The sequence below is a fragment of the Toxotes jaculatrix genome, chromosome 14 (genome assembly GCF_017976425.1).
Source record: "Toxotes jaculatrix isolate fToxJac2 chromosome 14, fToxJac2.pri, whole genome shotgun sequence".
In the NCBI taxonomy this organism is placed as follows: Eukaryota; Metazoa; Chordata; class Actinopteri; family Toxotidae; genus Toxotes; species Toxotes jaculatrix.
The window spans coordinates 6,572,629-6,591,559 of record NC_054407.1 but is presented as its reverse complement, the minus strand read 5'-3'; the positions used below and the strand labels follow the sequence as shown (position 1 = coordinate 6,591,559).

Genomic DNA, 18,931 nt, shown 5'->3' with positions numbered 1-18,931 from the left:
GTTTAAAACTGCCAAAAACCTGCATAGAAAATGTGAAAATGTATATAATATGCTTAGTGGTAGCTATGGCTGTAGATTGATAACTCACTCTTGAGTTGATGATGAATTTCATTGAAAACCATATCAGATGTTTGTAGCCCTGATATGAGAGGAAAGGGGTTGGCTGGGGTAGGTGGGGGGCGGGGGCGGGGGGGCGCTGTGCTGGTGGATGGTTGACGTGAAAATATTTAGCCTACTGCCACGGATTTATTATACAAGCGCCTCCTCCCTCCAATCCATGGTCTGCTCTCCCAGACTGGCACACCCACCCCACCGTCACTGTGGGAGAGTCGGTTGGGCCTTCTGGGCTTCCTGGTCCTCAGCTCCGCCTCGCCTCGATCTGGCCGGACAGGGGAAACACTTCTCAGTTAAAGAACAAAAGCAACAACGGACAGACCGAGGAGGACGGAGTAACGGCGACTCCAATTCCGACCGGGACCTCACGGATTGAGAGATTTGTGCCCTCCGCGGAGAGAAATTAGCCGACGACTGAACTCACACGAAAGGCGACAAACTTGGTCGCCTCGCATCTTTGTATCCCGCCCGTAATCCGTCGAGGTGCGTGATAAATAAGACAAGGGTCAAACAGACAGACGGCATTGTTTCCCTGCTCTTCCTTTTAAACTTCAGCCGTAAAAAAAAGGGGGGCGAAGTGGCAGCGGGGAAGCTCCGCGTTGCCTTTGTCTTCTTCTCGCTCAAACGGACCCCGGGGATAAAGGGCTGTTTTGGCATTTTCGGTAAGTTTATTTTTATGTTTCACTGAAGCGTGTCTGATGGCGAAGTGCGCCTGTGCAGTGTGAAGCGTTTTAGTTAGTACGCCATAAAGGGGGGAGACACTGGACTGCTACTGCCACTGGCACAGGGAGCAACTTTTACAGCTTTGTTTCACCAAAACACGGATACGACGCGTTAACTTTCACCGCGTATTAAAAGTAAAACATCTCATGAAACCGGGGAGGCCGACACATGATCTCACCCCCGTGGGTTTGTGTGTGTGTGTGTCACGGCTGACTAATACAGTGATCTCAGTAATTGTTAGCTCTGTCTGTGAGCGTGTGTGTGTGTTTTTTGTGTGCACTTGAAAATTTCTTGCGTGGCTCAAAGCGACCTAAATCGTCGGCCATGGCGTAACCTCCTAACTAAATGCGCAGCATTTCCTCTGCTGTCCCAAATCAAGTACGGCTCCTCCAAAAATCTGATATGTCTAAGGCAGAGTCCAGTCAGTACTAACTAATAACTGAGTCATATAACTAGGCGAAGACTACAGTGGGACAAAGATGTCAACAAGTAACTGGTCAGAAAGTAAATCTGAATCATAACTCATTGTGTTTAGCCTTCTAACCTTTAAAGCTGACCATCCATTGTCACAGTGTTGAAGTGCAGGCTAAACACCTGTTGCTGAAGACAAAACACATTTGTATTATTGTAGTTTTTCCAACCAGTTTTCATGAGGATAATTTGATGTTCGATGCTGTCTCAGTGCATAGTTTGTCTGGACATAGACCTGAGTGTGACTAATGCAACTCGTTTTCTCCTTCCACAGGTTTCTGTTGTGGTATCTGCCTTTTGTGAAGAGGCTACACTTATCTTTTGCAACTGAGTACTTGGAAGTGGAACAAAGCACCGACTGGGAAAGGGGTGAGAAGGTAGACCGTGATGGATTTCTCATAGATGCCCATTCCACACGCTCCCACCCTTTGTGACCAATCCCCCCCCCCCCCCCCCCCCCACACACACACACACACACTCACACAAAACAAAAGTCAGTCACCACACTCTGGGGGAGGGGAACCCAGTCTGGACAGAGAGTATACAACTAGTTTCATTGGGAGTTCAGAATAGGAGTGCAAAGTAGGGGGGAAGGGGGAACAGCTGTCAGATAATTGACTTTGAGAATGAATGAGGACAGAAAGTTCTTAAAAACATCATAGTCTGTACTCTTGGCTGTGCTCTTCAGAAGAAACTTTCCTTTCTCCCCGCAGTAATCTTATCTCTGAAGTTAAAATAGTTTGGTGGATGAGACAAGCAAAAAAACATCAACAACTAAATTGGTGTTTGTGTTTCTCTTCTAGGTGAAAGAGTCTATTTTGATATCCCAGATGGCAACCTACAGCGAACATAATGGCAGAAATGGACTACTTGTGGGCGTGAAGGAGTCTTTTGAAGGAAAAGTAACAAAGACAGAATGTGAAGGAAAGCTCGAAGCCAAACGGCCCTCCAAGGATTTACACCACTCTGCCAGCTCAGCGGAAAGCAACACAAGCGGTGCGGCTAGTTTCACCACTAACCACAACTCTGTTGTGTGCCTGCCTCTGGTGTCAGAGGGACTGAAATTGGTATGGACACAGTCTGATCAGACCCGTGAACTTGACACAATACCAGAGCTGGTCCAAGCCTTTAATTTATTTCCATACCCATCATCCCGTGAGGTTAACACCCTGGCCCGGGTATGTGCCTTGCCACTGGACAAAGTTAAGGTGTGGTTCATGGTGCAGAGAATTAAATATGGTATCAGCTGGTCTTCAGAGGAGATAGAGGAAACACGGCGAAAGCTAGCAGTGCCTGAGCTTTATGATGACTCGACCGAAAGAACTGAGGAAGCCAAAATAAAGAGCAAGAGCAAAATTTGTGAGGAACTGGTAAATGAGGATAAGGATAGCGATGAAGTGGAGGGCGCTCTCTCCAGCTTTACCCCTCAGAAGATGAAACCAAAGTGTGAGTCACCAGATTCCTGTAAACCAGCCAAACCCACTGCTCCGTGTTTTAGTTCCACCCTTCCACCTCCTCAGGATTCATACTTCTACCGCCCACCAGCAGACACGCCAGCAAGTACAGTAACTGATGTCTCCCTTGACCTTTCAGAGTCATCTTCACGACAGCATCGACACGGGCGCTACAAAAAGTCTAAAGCTCAACTGGCTGCCCTCCGAAAGAGCTTTCTGAGAGAGAACTGGCCTGCGGAGGCCGAGCTAAGACGTTTGCAGGAGGAAACCGGGCTGAGCCGCAATGACATTCGTAAATGGTTCAGCGACAGCCGTTACCAGCTTAGGGTTGGCCGAGGAAGCCTGGCAGCAGCCCAGAGCTATTCTCAACACACTGCTGTGGGAGGTAAACTTGATCAACAAAGTCAACCTCTTCCACTTATTACTCAAAAGACTCGTCTGCATAACAGCGTGAAGGGCCATGAGGGAACCCGTAGTAATGGGACTAGAAATTCACATTTCTTTCAGACCTTTTTGTCAAACAGTCTGGAAGCATTTGGAGAAAGGGGCCTTGAGGCAGAAGAGTGTGATGTTATGGAGGAGCTTTCTGGCGATGGGGACAGTTTTAAAGACAAGGATCAAAGTGAAGAACAACCCTTACAGTTAACCAAGACCTGCAAGATTGAGCCAGACATTACACAGGAACCAGGTGCATTAAAATCCTCTCCATACTCTTCACCCCCTGGAAGCCCGCCTCTTACCATTAAAACGCCTTCAAACAACATCAGTTCATCAAAGAAGTCAGCCCACTCAGCCAAAGCCAGTCCTTCACAGACACCTCTGCGCATCTCGGGGGCTTCATCTACATCCCCGTCCCCAGCTCTCACCCCTGCTGGGCGACCGAGAAAGACCAAGGAGCAGTTGGATGTGTTAAAGCAGCACTTCTTACGCTGTCAGTGGCCCAAGAGTGACGATTACACTGAACTTGTTAAGCTTACGGGTTTACCCCGGGCAGATGTTATTCAGTGGTTTGGTGACACACGGTATGCTGTTAAAAATGGCCAGCTGCGCTGGGTAAAAGGCGTCCGTGACCAGTTTTTGGCAGAACTCGCAGCCCAGCAAAGTAGCAGTGGTTTAACTAACGGGAGCGGCTCTGGGACATCTATGCGGGTTGGCGGCAGCCGCAAACGAAAATCTCAAGCAAATGGAACGAGTACAGATTCCCCTAATACCCAGCCGTTGGTAGCATATTACCTTTCAACAGGCTCACTACATGAAAAAGACCTTGACTCTCTATGCAAGAAATCCAGAATGAGCTACCAGCAAGTGCGAGATTGGTTTGCATCACAGGATGGTGGGGAGACTGACCAAGAACCTGTTATTACTGATTGAGACACTGGAAGCAGACTTCAGAACATTGATAAAAGTAGGTGGAATGCTCCTCACATCCTTTGCACCAACAAGCATAGTTCTTACTTTGGTTTAAATTGCTTTAATTGAGGCAGGTTTATAACATCCAGTCTTCCCTGTACAAGCCCTAAATGAGGTTTGTGTTTGTTTTTTTTATATATATATATGCTGCATTTCCTGCTTATCCTAATATATTTCGACTTGAATTATAATTGTGCTGCCTGTGTTGCTGTAAATAGGGCAGTAACTTGTACACTGGTTTGTGATATTTTTCGAGCTTATTATTTTGGTTTAGATATCACTACTTCAGATTTTTTTTAGTATGCTATTGTAGCAGTATAATTTAAACTGGTTGTACTTTTGGTACCTGACTATAGCAGACAAGTAACTGCTCCAGAAAAATGTCTATGTGGATGAATATGTTGACTGATCACTGTGTGTCATCATTCCTTTACAGCCAGTAATTCCTTATCATGAAAAGCACACTGGACATGATCACTTCAAATTGACATCTTGCACTTTGGTTTTAGAGCCTGCTGCCATTATGTTCATTAAATCCAATTCTTTTACAAAAAAAAGATGAGTTCCAAACCAAACAGTGTCATGCTTGATCCCTTAACACTGAAACTTTGGATCACGTCCTTTGAAAACAGGAAGTATTGTCGCATCAAATCATACTAATGCATTTAGCATATTTCTGAAACACATTCCTGATTCTCTCTTAGTCTACTGTGATATTTGATTTACTATTTGAATACTTTGCTTGTCTTTTACATTTAACTGCACCTTTTTTAACAGTAAAGATTAACAGTACTAAGAAAGCAGCAATCACATTAATATCATACATGTATCAGAATTGCCAACTTCGATTTGGATTTGCACTCATTGATTCAGTCAGTATTTTCATAGCTCTTTTGTCTTATTAGGTGTAGGGCATGACTTGATGGTTTAAAATATAGACAAAGTAGATAACTGATGAGGGTCCATGTACTTTGTAAGTAGTAAAGGATTTGAATCCAAAGAAGAATTACCATTCTGTTTCTGTTAACTCAGATAATGAACTACAGTGCAAACGTTATACATTTGGGTTATCTATTCATGTATTTGTTAGCTATTTCATACATTTCTGTGAGTTGCAAGAAGAAACTCCACAGTCTAAAGTACTTCTGAGTCGACCTGCAGGGGGTGAAGTTGGCTTTAAACAGAGTCAGAGTTTAGTTCCTTAGAAATGTGTGGAGAGAGGTTAGATGACCTGAACACAAAGCAGTGTGCATCGCTGTGCTTTGTTGTCCTGTTAGTCACGAAAAGTTAACGCAAGTGTCATGCTGTGGGGAAAAGTCCATTACACTTAGTGTCTTCATTTCCATTTGCAGTTTTCATTGTTTTTTTTTTTCCTGTTTGAAAAAAATATCTCATTTGCACAACTGTGTCACTGGAAACCAGTAAAGGATTTGCCTTTATAAGTGTGTGTGCCAGCGATGGTTATTTTTGTGTGCTGTAAGTGAGTCAAACTCTTATCAATGTAAATTCTGTGTTGAGAGCAAGCAAAAAAAAAAAACCCAAAAGTGGTTTAAATTAACCCGCAGAACTGCTAAAATGTATTGCCAGAAAAAAACAGACGAGCATGAATCAACTATTGACCAGATAAACATGGCAGTTTAATTCCTCAACAGAAGAACCACATGGTAATGTCAGTACAACATCCCTGTAAGCTTAACAACGATAAAATACTTATATTCAACAGTGTCCAGGATATTTAATCACATGTGCCAACGGTTTCTAGGCAAAAACAAATTTGTATCCCCAAACAAGACGTGACAGGCCTGATGAACACGACAGCTAATGACTCTTAAACTGACAAATGTTTGTCACTGGCACAGAGCCATTTCATTAACGCCTGGGAGACTGTATTGATAATCCACTCATGAACTGGAACTGGAAAACAGGATGCTGAGTTCTGAGGATGACAGATATTGACTGACTCAGCAATTACACAGGAAAAATCTTCTCATGACAATTCGGGAATGTGATGCAATATTTCACGTCTGGAGTTACATGGAAATAATTTCTTACCTTGTAGAAGTGCTGGAGGATGTGGGTGTTCCTTTTTAAAACGGGGGAGGATTTTGATTCAGGGTGTGATGCTTTTAGTTTTGAATCTGATACAGTGTGTCTAGTTTAGTAACTGAGAACATGCCTGAGACACAAATACGTGTGCAGTCACACTTACTGTGTCCATGTTCATGAAGAGAACTGTGGCTGGAGATAGAGGCAGCTGATCCAGGAGTCTGACAAAAACAAAGAGGGCAAAGTGTTTTCTTGATTTTATAGAACAGCTAAAACCAATTTATGTTTCTGCTCTAAAATTCTGTATAATAAGTTTATGGAACACGAAGAACATTTAATGAGTACTATTAAGGATACACGTAATGTATTATTGTAGAGTTCACTCTGTCTCCATGACTTTTCTCAGTTGTCATGGACATGGCATCTTCATAACAACTGTACACACTTCATCCACTGAGGAAGACAGCGAAATGTGGCTGAAAGCTCTGGTAAAAACGACTAAGCAGATCTTGAGTTCAGATTTTTGGAAAAACTGTAATGACTAAGTCAACAAGTGACTTCAGGTTTTAATGTAATGTAATGTAAACTATATAGTTATATATTTATTTTATTTCCACTGTTTTGAAACCATGCTATTAATTTAGCTCAACAGGAAATGACATGAAGCCAATGCAACTGGGAGACTTACTGTGAGGGAGGAGAGACTGGCACCTCTGTCTATGGCCCACCCCTGGGACTCTGCCGAGCCTAAATGACTGAGACCCAGACAAGCATGAGATGTTACGCAATTCTTTCTCGTAAGTGTAGATATGTGATGGTGTAGCAAATGAAGAATCAAACACATACCTGACACTTCTTGAACGAAGGGTCACTGGTAAAAGAAAACATGTACACAACCTATTCAACTCAGAAAATATGAAACTGGCCAACACTAAAAACAAAAGTGTGATAATTCAGCTCAAATCTGGGTTTACCCGGGGAGGTGACGGCCACGGGGAGTGACATCCTTTGAGAACTGTATTTAGGGAGAAAAACGTATATTCAATAAATTAAAAAACTTGAACACTGAAGGGTGTATTATCAAACAATAATTCTGATGGGTAAGTTGGTTGAAAGTGTCCTGGCCTTTGAAACTGTCCCGGAGAAACCTGTGGCAAGCAGAACGTGTGCAAGATAAATCAGACATCTGATGTACCACCTTAACATTGGCATTTAAAGAAAGACAAACTTTAGTTAACAGAATTTAGGAACGCTTACCCTCCTCTGAGAAAGTGGCTTTTTCAACTCAGCAGTCTCTCTTCTCAGCTCTGAAAGTTGCTTTTTTAAGACAGCGTTCTCTCTTTTCAGCTCGGAGAGTTGCCTTGTGATAACGGACGTGGGAAGAATAGCGTTGCAATCAGGGTTTTATTTACTCGGCCACAGAGGTACAATAACAGATACTGAAATCACCTGTAGCCCTGCTCATTGACTTCCTTCAGACGTCCCTCCAGTTCAGCAGACTTACGCCTGAAGTGCGTTGTGACTCTCTCCATCTGTGTCCGCTGAAAATGTGCAATCTGAGAAGCGTGAAGAAAGTAAAAAAGTAATGCGCACGGCAGAATCAAAGTGTAAAAATGGTAACGTGCAAAGTAGTTTAACATTATATTAACCGTAATGTGCAAAGGTAAACTGAATGAAAAGTGTAATGTGAGTCAGCAGTAAATTAACGGCAGTTTAACAGCAGAGTACTGATGGAGATGTGTGTAGAGGGGAGGAACTGAATTTCATTGAAAATAAAAGACTCTGTAGATCAACTCTGGCTCGTGGGTAATAGCTCAGGGATTTCCCAAATGATTTTATAGCATAATGATACTAAGGTGAACCTTTTAATCTTTCAGTCTTTTGTTGAATGACTCACTGACTGCTCTGACATTTAAAATCCTGGTATGGCAATTAAAAAGGACAGAGGAGAGGGAGCTCGGGGTGCACGCTGCACAGAGGAGACAGACCTGTGATATGTGCTCCAGCTGTGACTGGATGAGCTTCACAGGGTCCTTGAAAAACACCTTTTCCTGTGGCTTCATCTAAAATAGAAATGTGTGCATTTATAATATGTTGGCAGTGTGAAATGAAGCAATCCTCTGCTGGTGGCCTCAGACAATAAAGCTGCAGTGAATATGTCAAACTCACAAACCTCATCAGAGATGGGCAGACAACTGCAGCTGGCCCCACATACGCTGCACTGCTCTGAGGGAAGAGACATGATCACATGAGGGATAAGAAGCCTGAAATTTTCTGTCACACTGTGTCAGATCTGAGAGGTGATCAGATAAGAATAGTTAAAAAAGTGGGGGGAAAAAATGATCACACGGAGCAGACAGAATATCACCGTCTTACTGGATTTAACGCACGCTTCACAGCAGATGTGGCCACAGCTGGACACAGCAAACATCGACCCTCTTCTTGTGAAGCACTGGTTACAGTGGAACCAGTCCATTTGAAGCCCTGTGTGCTTCCTGTAAACAAACACACATTCACAATATGCAAATGTGACTGTTGCATTATACTATATAACCATAAGTACACTGACAACCCTGTTTACATACTGCACTTATATGTACCTTTGGTCTTGGGCTTTTTTTTCATGATCTGGGATAATCCTACTGCACACAACAACATTTAGATAACAGTGTGCTTCCAACTTTGTGTTAACAGCTCAGCCAAATGGACTGTAGTTGTTTCATCCCCCAAGGAGGTTATGTATTCACCTGTGTCTGTTGGTTGGTTTGTTCATTTGTCTGTAGGATTACACAAAAACTACTGAACTGATCTGCACAGAACTTGGAGGGATGGGGCACACACCAGGGAAGAACCCAGCAACAGATCCAGATCATTAACTAGGAATTTGAATTTCTGTCTCTGATTTTCTAGTATGTTGTTTGACACTGACCTTAATGTTATCAGTTTTTCCTGTTATTACATAACAAAATGTTTGATATCAAAACAGTCTATCAGTACCAGTGGATTTGAGATTAGACAGATACATAGATACACTTTATTGTTCCCCTCCCCCAGCTTAATCAATAATCAATTTGGCATTAAATCATTTTGCATTAAGAGTTAGATACAACAGTCACATATAAAGTTAACGAAGTTAATCAACAATGCTACAACAACTATTAGCCGCAAGCTGTTTGCTAGCTAGCTTAACTGGCGTCAAAGTGCATTTGGCTGAAAACGGACAAACAGAAGGTAAGAAAGAGACTCAACACTTTCTCACCATGGATGGGCAGAAAATATCTACTTTCACATCTCTGTTACATTACCTGTGACCCTGCTCAGCAGAAACTGAAGTCTGAAACCTGTCAAGCTGTTCCGCGGTCTCCCACTAATACGGAGTATCTGATCGTTTTCTCCTGTGATTGACAGGAAGAGGGATGACGATATTTTAACACGCCATGGTAACGCCTACAATTAGTAATTTTAAAAAAAAGTCCCACTACTACTAAGAATTAGAAGAATAAAACAAGATAAGCTTACTGTTTAGAAAAGTTTTTAACCTGTTGTTTTATTCCAGATGTGAGCGTTCCTGGAAATAATTTTATTCTTTCCACTTAAAAAGATAATGAAAATATGATTAAAAACATTAACTTGATCTTTTTAGCACAAAAAATATTTTTCTGATTGAACGCATCAAGGACACCTGTTGCACCACATCATGACCTGCACTTTTTGACTCCAAAGTCAGGATATTAGCCTTAGCTTAATCATTAATCTGTGCCTGTTGAAACTATAAACCACTACTAACGTCAACATGTTTGACAGGGTGGATGGGCTAATAAAGTAGATTTTCAGGATCAGCTGGCTTTCAGAGTGAGGGTGCATGTGCAGAACCTGGTGGAACAATAAAGGCAGTATATGGTCAACTTAAATTATACTTCACCATACTGCAGGTTAGAGCGACCTTTTGACCAGTATGCTTTACTTTGAGCTTAGCCCTGGAGGAGACACCATGAGGTGCTGCTTGGTTTAAGCTTCATTGTGATTTCAGATCTGATGTCAGTTGAGGACAGTTTGTCAAGGATCTTTAATTATAGCCAACGCTGTAGTCACAAGAGCCAGTCTACTGTACAACACAGCCAATTGCTTGGCTTATCAAACACTGGCAGGTCTTATGACAGCTCACCCAGAGCAGATGTAAATCAGCTTCCTGCAAGATGTTTTGGGCACAACTGAGTCTGTGCTGTTTTGGTAGTTAAAGTACAGAATATTCTGCTGTTCAGATTTCCTCCCTCGGGAGTGCTTGTCTCACATCATCTGTAATGTTCAATGTTTTAAATAAATAAAGTTAATAAAACTGATAAATGGTCACATTTTCATCAGAGTTCAATGGAACAGAGAAACTGATCAATTTTCAGGTTACTTATAATAATAATATAATAATAAATCCCTTGTAATGACAATCTGCATGTACACACACATGCCTTATCAGTTTTGTCCAGAAATAGAAATAAAGACAGGTTAAATGATCTGAGCTCTGTTCAAGTTAAGTGGTTTGGATACATATTTAATGGCCACAGATCTGAAATGCAAAGAGACAACCAGGCACCAAGCTTTTAGAAGCTTGCAAAACCAAGAATAAAAACCCAATTCAGATTGAAGGCACCGGTCCACAAGATGGATCCACTTCTGGAGAAAAAAAAAAAAGGCTGTGAAGGCAGTTGTTGAGCACAAATACACAGTATGTTGAAGTGTAAAATTAAAACCGTTTCTTACTTGAATGCCTCAGGAATTTAGATCAGTGATGGTAAGTGGCCCAAGGACTGCCCTTTGTATTATTCCAAGCTTCCCTGTAAAAACAAGTACTTTTAGACCAGCACAATGAGACCAGTTCAATTCAGACATTGCACAGATACATACCTGGCTCTATACTCCTCGTCCTCCTGGACTTACAGCTTGAATCACAGCAGTCACATATATTGCTATATGCAGGGTTGTCCAGAAGCTCCCAACTGAATGTGAGGAGAGTCATTTATTAGGTATTATTTGACTTAAGGCAGCATAGTTTTAGTACAAGTTACAATTAGTCATTAGTTAAAAAAAAAAAAAAAAAAAAAAAAAAAAAAGGGGGCACATTGCAGATGAGTAAACTAGACTAAAACATTCCAGATGTTTTTTTTTGTTTGTTTGTTTTTTTTACCCATGATCTTTGACATAGTGGCAGGCCTTCTTTGTGTTGTCTAGACCAATTGGATCCCAAGCCACAAGTTTGCAGTGGATGAACACCTGTTGAGTTGAGAGAAGAATTGGGGTATGCAAAACATTGTTCATATTCCAGTATTTACAGATTATTGTAAGCTTTGTATCTGAAAGAACATGTGCAATTACAGAGTGAAAGTTTACCTCTTTTCCGAGAGCAAACCTAAAGGCTTGAAGCAATAGGTGGATCTCGGATGATTTTTGCCTTGGTTCAAATTTTGAGCGGGATGTCTTACTGTCCACAAGACATCTGTATAGTTTAAAAAAAAAAAAAAAAAAAACAACAACAATAAATTTGAAAAACAGTTGTTTCCAGGTCCTGGATAAATATGCTTTTCATCAGAACAAGAGTACCCTGTATTTGTGATTATTGGGTATAAATTGCTTTCAGACTGCAGCTCTGGTGTGGCAGCAGCTACACATTCCTCAAGAAGCAGCAGCAAGGGCTGATGGGTCCTTTGCTCCACACTGGCCATGATTGGGATGAAGGAGCCCAGAGGAAAACTAGTAGATTCAGCAGGGCCTGAGAAGTCCTCTAGATCAACAGACAGAGGTAAGCCACTGAGTTACATCACTCACAGTACTCAGTGTGTGGAGTCTACCTTTTCCTCTTAGATTCTATTTAACATCCTGACACCTACCATTCATAAGTCCAATGTGGAACACTAGATCTCCTTGACCATATGTGTTAAACACAGGATCATAGATTAGTGGGTACCAGTCTTTTGGCCTACACAAGATAAAACAGATCAAATACAGCAACCACTGCCATTAATCACATGCACCTGTGCAACTCTAATATCAAGATCACTTTTGCTGAACACCCAGTGTGGAAGTAGCATGAATACACACCTCTCATATGTACAGACAACTGGGTGTGTGAAGGGAAGTATGTGAGAATCAGGAGAAGAAACGAAGGTCAGGTCGTTGGTGTATATCAGCTGATCCCCGGTGACCTATGAGAGAGACAAATGTCACTAAGCTGTAGAAAATGTGGTTTCCTGACAATGTCCAGTTCCAAGGGTGCTACTCACCATTCTCCTGAAGTTACAATCATTGAGGTCCACACTGAAAACAACCTCCCTGGCAGTGAAGCTGGTGGGAAAACAGTTACCGAGACGAAAGAGTGACGGATCAGCCTGGGGTCTGCTTTCCGTCCACACCAGCATCACAAAATCAGGCTTACAGTCCAGTTTCATGTCTGTCAGGGACACAACCCAAGAAGGAAAAAAAAAAAACAACTACTTGCATTTGTGCTGAAACAGTCTGAGAGGAGAGTGTTAATGTGTTGACTTTGGTGAAAAATGTATTTTGATGTAGGATTACCTGCATAGACTGAAATGGCAGCAGCCAGGCTCAAGAGCAGAGCACCTTGCCAAAACAAAGCCATCATGACTGAACAGGAGAGACAAACACGATGGCTGCTTTTATTGTTTCTAACTGAGAGACATCAATCAAGTTAACTTATTTCACCTGGTGTGTGGCAGCAGTCTCAGGTGCAGCCGCCATCAGCCTAATTACAGCAACACTCACATGTGATTCCACTTGATTATGATTGCTTACTTTTTCTTATGTCGTGAAAATATAATGCAAAGTGACACTTTTTACACATGTACATAAAAATAAGTGAAACCAGAAAACAGAGGAGAGAAACTCCTCCACCATGCTGCAGGCAGCAAAGACAGGTTACACTGTAAACAGTATGAGAAGTAGTATATCCATGCAGAGAGCTGCAGCACACATGACTGATGTCAGCGCACACGTTCACAAATCATTTTTCTGACAGTATTTAGTATGTTTGGTTGCTTTTTTAAACCAAACTGGCCTATTGCACTCAGGTCTGTCTTCTCTTAATTTATATTTATGGCCAGAGAGTAAGAAAACCCCCAGGCTACAAATCTCATTAGTGACCTAGTTCTATGATTCAGCTGTTTGCTGCTGTTTAATGTCAGGGTTAACAGGAGTAATCACCCTGACATTTTCAGGACTGATTTGGACCACTTTCATATGTGGTCTGAAATCTGATACAGGCACGATCTGAGACAGAGCAGTTAATCAGTCATATCAGAATTCAAAGACTCTTATCCTTACTTTGAGCTGGTGCTCGGGGGGGGGGGGGGGGGGGGGGGGGGACAGCTGTGAGGTGAAAGAAAAATGGGGCTAGATCCTCTAGCTTTTGTGGTCCATGAGGTGAGTCTGAAGACCTGAAGGCCACATTATAACTGTCAGTGTGTCATCTAGCCTCAGAGACAAATAATTCAGGTCCTTGCCTTGAAAGTCAGTTGCCTAAAAATGACTAAAGTGTAAACTCTAATGATGAACTGAGACAAGTTATGAGTTTACAAGCTGTGACATTTAACATCAGGCCACATCTCAAGCTGACACATGCAACTATATGAGTTAATGGATAACCAACTCATCCACATCTCATTCAAGCAGTAAAACCAAAGCCTGAAGTGATCATTACAACTCAAACCAAAAATCCTAAAATGAGGAACAGCAGCAGTATCAAGTGCTACTGAATGGTTTTTTTTGATAGCAGCATAAACAGGACAAAGAAGACACTGCTACAGAGATGGAATAAATGGAGCATAATCATAGCAGTTTAAACCAGTTTTACTGTATGTCAGAAGATGGATTATAAAGGTTTTTTTTTTTTTTTTGGTAATTACTGCTGTAGGTTCAAATAAATCTGAAAACATAAGCAGAGATCATACAAAGCTCATATCCCAACATCTTGTAGGTCAGGAAGGAGATTGAGGTCATCTGCTGCTGGCCCCTCTGGTGGGCAGGATCATCGAGTCTCCATCAGCTTAGACTGGGCTATCCTGTTAAGGAAATGTTGGGAAATTTAATCCTCATGTACAGAGCTCCAGACTTCTTTCAGCACAAAGACTTTAAACTCAGTGGTTTTTATTGTTAAACCTGAGACTCATCTGCGGTGACAGACCCCACAGACGTGTTGTGGGCCTTTGAGTCAGACGGCTCCACGATGATCAGGGGGCCCAACACAGAATTGTGACTCCAACTGTAGGATTCTGGTGGGGGGCAAGAATTAACAATGGCTTCATGGAAGAAATACCACAGCTTAAAGATACCCAAGCTGATATAAAATGAGAAAATACCCCATTCAACTGCTCTTTTGGGTCGGGACTTGCAGGTTGAATCACAGCAGCTACAGAGGGAGCTCTGAAATGGGTCATCGAGTAGTTCCCATCTGAGAAAGAAGCAATCATAGTGGGTTTTTAATACTGGAATGATGCTGATGAAACAAAATGGCTAGCTACTACCAGCAGCTCAGTGTAGTGACTGTTACCAAGAAGTAGTTACAGCACACAACTCCTCATATTGTTGTAATATTTTGGTTCATGTATTTCTTTCTTTTTTTTAAAAAAAACTTTGGACAGCACAGACCTGAGTGTGTATTGATCTTATCCAGCTCTTTGAAAGAAAGCAAATCAGGGTATTTTCCAAAATGTCAGAACTATGATTACCTCCCATTTTCCTTTACATAATGGCAGGCTTTCTTTGTCTCATCAAGAACTTCAGGATCCCATGCAACCAGTTTACAGTGGACATACACCTGAGGAGCACACAGGGAGTCACAGTATGTTTTAATTTGAATATATATTCCTGATTTCAGCTGCCATTTACCCTCTCACCTCCTCTCCAAGACCAAACTTGAAGGACTGCAGGTAGAGGATGAGAGCAGACGAGTGGTACCGAGGAAGGAACACAGAGTTTCCTCTCAAGCTCTCCAAAAGACATCTGGAGAAATTTTAAATCTCAGATTAGCAACACTACTTCTTGTCCAGCACGATCACTGTAAAGACAAACCAGTACCTGAATCCTACCCCTTATTGCTGATGATTGGGTAAACCTGGCTGCCAAGCTGCAGCTCTGGTGAAGTGGCTGCCACACATTCCTCCATGAGCAATAGCAAAGGTTGATGGGACTTTTGCTCCACTGCTGCCCATATTGGCATGAAAGAGCCCAGGGGGATGACATTTGTCTTGGCTACACCTGTTAATTGCTCTGTAAGGTGAAGTAAAGAAGGCTTAGAATGTGTCTTTGAATGTGCTCATGTTGTGTTTGGCAGTGTGAGTACTCACCGTTAAGGAGTGCCATGCGGAAGACCAGCTCACCGCGACCTTCAGAAACACCTGATCCAGGGTTCATGAAAGGAGGAACCCACCCCTCAGGTCTGAAACATAATGGGGAAGCTCCTCATCGCACACTTCAGCTTTAAACTGGAATTTCATCTTTAAAAAGATGCTTTACCTTTTAAAAACACACTGGATGGGGTACACAAAGGATGCAGGTTGTGGCTTTGCTTGTGGTCTGTAGGTCAGTTCATTCTCATAGATTAGGTGTTTTCCCTTTATCTGTAGAGAAGGAAAACTGGTTATTAAAATACCTAAATGGCTGAAATTTATTTGTTAAACATCACATGCACTTTACCAGTTTTTTAAACTTGCAGTCAGCAAACTTGTAGTTGAACTGTGCTTCCCCCTCGCCAGTGGTCATAACATTCAGCTGAGATGGCATGCAGCTTCCAAGGAAGAGACGAGCTGCATATGGCACCAACTCCGCATTGATCCTCCATGTGATTCTTACTGAGTCCTTTGCACAGATTACTTTGATATCTGTAGATAAATTCCTGTGGTATCAGTTTCTGTAAATACAACACTTAAAACAGGAGGTTGGCAAGTTTTTACATGCATGTCTGAAAAATACCTGCATTAGTGATGCTTGTTGCAAAAACAGCCAAGATTATCACACCTAGGTAGAGATGAGTCACCATGACTAAATGATCCAAAGCACACTGGCTCTGGCTCACTTTATAGACTTCCTGCCTAATTAGCTAAATGATCAACATCTGTGTAGTAAGACAGCATTTGGTCAGAGTTTCTGCTTATGCTGGGGTGTTTTTGTGCATTCTCATAATGTTATATACACTTTGGGGCATTTGTTTTGCCAGTTTTCTAGTGCAGTTGTACATAAGTATTTTATATTTTTTATTTTTAGTAAAATATTTTTATGTACTTTAATTTTTAAAAATTGATTGCAATTCAGTGCTGTTTTGAGATATTTCTACTTTTATGCTACTTTATAATTCTATTTTACCACATTTCAGAGGAAAATATTGTATTTTTTACTCTACTGCATCTGTTTGACACAATTACTTACTTTACAGGTTAATATTTTACTTACAATATTTGATAAGCTTATAAACTATGATACACCAATCGGACCAGCTAAAACATTAAAATGATGCTTACACATGATGCTTAACATCTACTCATTTAACTCTCTGAAAGGGAGCGGTCTGTTTGTAGCTGTTTTGTTTTTCAATCAGTGCGGAACGTTTTTACTCGCGGGGTGTGACGCCGTCACGTCCGGAGCGTTTAGCGTGCTACACAGGAAGTAAAGTCAAGCCAGTCAGACAAGCAGGTTGTAATTCGCGAGTTTATTTAGTGTTGTGGTCAGTAAACAGTTTATATCAATTCGAATTGTAGTATATTGTTTATTCAACATGCTGATCAAAGTTAAGGTAAGACCGCTGTTTTATTTACGTTTACTCTTCTTCGCCTGTTCGTCGCTGCTGTTGTTGAGCAGCCCGCTAACATCACTGACCGGCTCGCTAATTTATGTCAGGGCAGAACTTACTACGTTCTAACTTAGGTTCATCTCCTTCTTTGTTGAAAAGCTTTATACTTGCCTGATTTTTGGCTCAGTATTAAATGGATTTACCAGTTATCAACATGCTGCCCTTTGGTTCATACTTGTCGCCATTTAGTAGCTGTGTTGTTTGATAGCTTGCTAACTTGTAAGCAAACACCAAATCAGGTTAGCCAATTCATGGGCCGGTGTTACAACAAAATCCGTGACCCTTTAGTTTCTGTGAAGCTAGAGGACAAACTACAAGAGGGGTTATTGCCCCGCAGAGAGTGTACACCTGCCGACTACTGTTAGAAGGACTGGAGCGATAAATCCATTCATCTAATAGTCGATCGACAAAAAAAGTAATCGAGCAGTCACTGGGGGGAAGACACAGCTACAACTCTTATTTGGCTCGAGTGGATTGGTCTTTTTGAATTCTCGTTGTGTTGCAGAGTATGTGTCATTTCAGAAATCAAAGCTGGTGCTAATGTGATCATGTCAATATCATGTTTCAGACTCTCACTGGAAAAGAAATAGAGATCGACATTGAGCCCACAGACAAGGTAATCTTAAACCTTATAAGATACTCCTTATTAAAAACAAAATTCTAAACACTGTTCACCCACAAAGCACTGTACTATGTCTAAATGTCCTGTGTGTGTGTGTACACATAAAGGTGGAGCGAATTAAAGAAAGGGTAGAGGAGAAGGAAGGGATCCCCCCGCAGCAGCAAAGACTCATCTACAGTGGAAAACAGATGTGAGCTCCTCCATTGTGAACTATCCCATGAACACCGCTTTGTAGTAGATGCAAAGATGCTCTGATTAGTCCTCAGGCATTGTCTTCTAAACTCTTTTGTTCTCACTCCTGTGTCGCTTCCTCCCTCAGGAATGATGAGAAGACGGCAGCAGACTACAAGATCCAGGGAGGCTCGGTGCTCCATCTTGTGTTGGCGCTAAGAGGAGGATCCACAGCGCACAGTCTCCTCTGCATACACCTCTCCTCCTTGTCATGAGTCGCTGTTGTCATGGGGCCAGCTGAGTGCCAACGCTTTAGGTGTCTGTCACCGTCTTAACCATGTTACAGCACGGAGATTTGAAATCCCCACACTCCCGGGCTAACACAAACAACTACAACAACAAAAATCAACCAATAACAACAACAAAAAAACGGATGTTCTTATTCCTCTGTAGATGTTTTTTTTTTTTTTTGTAAACCCACATTGGCTTTCTGAGTTTGACCAGTTGATGCAGGCACCCATACAGTACAAGAGACAGTTCGAGAACGCTGTGGTCTTTTTGCTTGTGAATAAATGCTGAAGATAATTTAAGTGTCGTCCTCGAGTACACACACAAACACATATTGAGCACACACACCGCGACAAGTCACTGTTGAGGATTCTGAAAACTGATTTTTGTTTTTATTAGAAAAATGACATGAGAGCGAAGATTCAAAGACGATATAAACAGCTGACAGAAAACCCCCTCTTTGTCTTTTTTGTACATTTTAGTTCAGGTAGTGATCTGAAACAGTCTGGTAGAGATTGCACTGAAATAAATTTAGAGCACCACCTTACATCCAGTCTCCAGAGTGTTTGAAAAAGAGCTCTGTAATAATGAGATGAGTCATCAATAACTAAGTTAATGTATATTTTGTTCATCTAATGTGTTTTACAGCCCACATTTTTGTCCCTCTACAACAAAGGGTTGTATTAGAGATTTCCAAAGTACATTTCTGATTGTGCTTATTCACTTAATATCTAAAATATACATCTTGTAAACAGAATCATGCTTTTCCTTTCTGTATCACTG

The 18,931-nt window shown here is 41.7% G+C and overlaps 5 protein-coding genes across 7 annotated transcripts; 2 read left to right on the top strand and 3 right to left on the bottom strand.

Annotated features, from left to right (window-relative positions):
- The first annotated feature begins 334 nt into the window (after positions 1-334).
- homeza (homeobox and leucine zipper encoding a) lies at positions 335-5,611 on the top strand. 3 transcript variants are annotated; one of them, XM_041055637.1, is made up of 4 exons: positions 335-776; positions 1,583-1,685; positions 2,112-4,167; positions 4,609-5,611. In XM_041055637.1, exon 3 carries the CDS (start codon positions 2,139-2,141, stop codon positions 4,131-4,133), a length of 1,995 nt encoding a protein of 664 aa, XP_040911571.1. In that variant the 5' UTR covers positions 335-776; positions 1,583-1,685; positions 2,112-2,138; the 3' UTR covers positions 4,134-4,167; positions 4,609-5,611. The 3 variants fall into 3 exon arrangements, with proteins under 3 accessions (XP_040911571.1, XP_040911570.1, XP_040911569.1); XM_041055636.1 differs by having other exon boundaries at positions 1,583-1,677; positions 2,112-5,611; XM_041055635.1 differs by having other exon boundaries at positions 2,112-5,611.
- Positions 5,612-6,041: 430 nt separating this feature from the next.
- On the bottom strand, positions 6,042-8,694 carry LOC121193570 (RING finger protein 212B-like). The gene is made up of 12 exons (XM_041055937.1): positions 8,595-8,694; positions 8,392-8,444; positions 8,207-8,281; positions 7,668-7,774; positions 7,476-7,578; positions 7,347-7,366; positions 7,193-7,242; positions 7,065-7,089; positions 6,907-6,973; positions 6,382-6,439; positions 6,225-6,255; positions 6,042-6,108 (listed from the first exon to the last, which is right to left on the bottom strand). The coding sequence occupies exons 1-12, from the start codon at positions 8,692-8,694 to the stop codon at positions 6,042-6,044; spliced, it is 756 nt and encodes a 251-aa protein (XP_040911871.1).
- A 2,054-nt stretch (positions 8,695-10,748) lies between these two features.
- LOC121193160 lies at positions 10,749-12,880 on the bottom strand. The gene is made up of 10 exons (XM_041055345.1): positions 12,783-12,880; positions 12,491-12,657; positions 12,309-12,412; positions 12,098-12,186; positions 11,811-11,991; positions 11,601-11,706; positions 11,398-11,483; positions 11,118-11,209; positions 10,974-11,047; positions 10,749-10,886 (listed from the first exon to the last, which is right to left on the bottom strand). Exons 1-9 carry the CDS (start codon positions 12,847-12,849, stop codon positions 10,983-10,985), a joined length of 957 nt encoding a protein of 318 aa, XP_040911279.1. The 5' UTR covers positions 12,850-12,880; the 3' UTR covers positions 10,749-10,886; positions 10,974-10,982.
- A 1,183-nt stretch (positions 12,881-14,063) lies between these two features.
- Positions 14,064-16,262, bottom strand: zp3f.2 (zona pellucida glycoprotein 3f, tandem duplicate 2). The gene is made up of 10 exons (XM_041055344.1): positions 16,194-16,262; positions 15,918-16,102; positions 15,738-15,841; positions 15,569-15,660; positions 15,311-15,491; positions 15,119-15,224; positions 14,951-15,039; positions 14,582-14,673; positions 14,382-14,494; positions 14,064-14,284 (listed from the first exon to the last, which is right to left on the bottom strand). Exons 1-10 carry the CDS (start codon positions 16,258-16,260, stop codon positions 14,270-14,272), a joined length of 1,044 nt encoding a protein of 347 aa, XP_040911278.1. The 5' UTR covers positions 16,261-16,262; the 3' UTR covers positions 14,064-14,269.
- A 601-nt stretch (positions 16,263-16,863) lies between these two features.
- Positions 16,864-18,499, top strand: nedd8l (NEDD8 ubiquitin like modifier, like). The gene is made up of 4 exons (XM_041054334.1): positions 16,864-17,010; positions 17,636-17,683; positions 17,797-17,879; positions 18,009-18,499. Exons 1-4 carry the CDS (start codon positions 16,993-16,995, stop codon positions 18,133-18,135), a joined length of 276 nt encoding a protein of 91 aa, XP_040910268.1. The 5' UTR covers positions 16,864-16,992; the 3' UTR covers positions 18,136-18,499.
- Positions 18,500-18,931: the final 432 nt, after the last annotated feature.

What these genes read in the sequence shown, in the direction of transcription:
- LOC121193570 (XM_041055937.1), bottom strand. Translation starts at nt 8,694, where the DNA reads ATGGACTGGTTCCACTGTAACCAGTGCTTCACAAGAAGAGGGTCGATG. An exon ending in AGCCACTTTCTCAGAGGAGG is followed by an intron (nt 7,367 to 7,475) that starts GTAAGCGTTCCT and finishes TGCTTGCCACAG; the next exon opens with GTTTCTCCGGGACAGTTTCA. An exon ending in TCTTCATGAACATGGACACA is followed by an intron (nt 6,256 to 6,381) that starts GTAAGTGTGACT and finishes CGTTTTAAAAAG; the next exon opens with GAACACCCACATCCTCCAGC.
- LOC121193160 (XM_041055345.1), bottom strand. Translation starts at nt 12,849, where the DNA reads ATGATGGCTTTGTTTTGGCAAGGTGCTCTGCTCTTGAGCCTGGCTGCT. An exon ending in GTTGTCTGTACATATGAGAG is followed by an intron (nt 12,187 to 12,308) that starts GTGTGTATTCAT and finishes TATCTTGTGTAG; the next exon opens with GCCAAAAGACTGGTACCCAC. An exon ending in CCAATAATCACAAATACAGG is followed by an intron (nt 11,707 to 11,810) that starts GTACTCTTGTTC and finishes TAAACTATACAG; the next exon opens with ATGTCTTGTGGACAGTAAGA.
- zp3f.2 (XM_041055344.1), bottom strand. Translation starts at nt 16,260, where the DNA reads ATGGTGACTCATCTCTACCTAGGTGTGATAATCTTGGCTGTTTTTGCA. An exon ending in AGTTTGGTCTTGGAGAGGAG is followed by an intron (nt 15,040 to 15,118) that starts GTGAGAGGGTAA and finishes TGTGCTCCTCAG; the next exon opens with GTGTATGTCCACTGTAAACT. An exon ending in TATGTAAAGGAAAATGGGAG is followed by an intron (nt 14,674 to 14,950) that starts GTAATCATAGTT and finishes CTTCTTTCTCAG; the next exon opens with ATGGGAACTACTCGATGACC.
- nedd8l (XM_041054334.1), top strand. An exon ending in ACATTGAGCCCACAGACAAG is followed by an intron (nt 17,684 to 17,796) that starts GTAATCTTAAAC and finishes GTACACATAAAG; the next exon opens with GTGGAGCGAATTAAAGAAAG. An exon ending in ATCTACAGTGGAAAACAGAT is followed by an intron (nt 17,880 to 18,008) that starts GTGAGCTCCTCC and finishes TTCCTCCCTCAG; the next exon opens with GAATGATGAGAAGACGGCAG.
- homeza (XM_041055636.1), top strand. Translation starts at nt 2,139, where the DNA reads ATGGCAACCTACAGCGAACATAATGGCAGAAATGGACTACTTGTGGGC.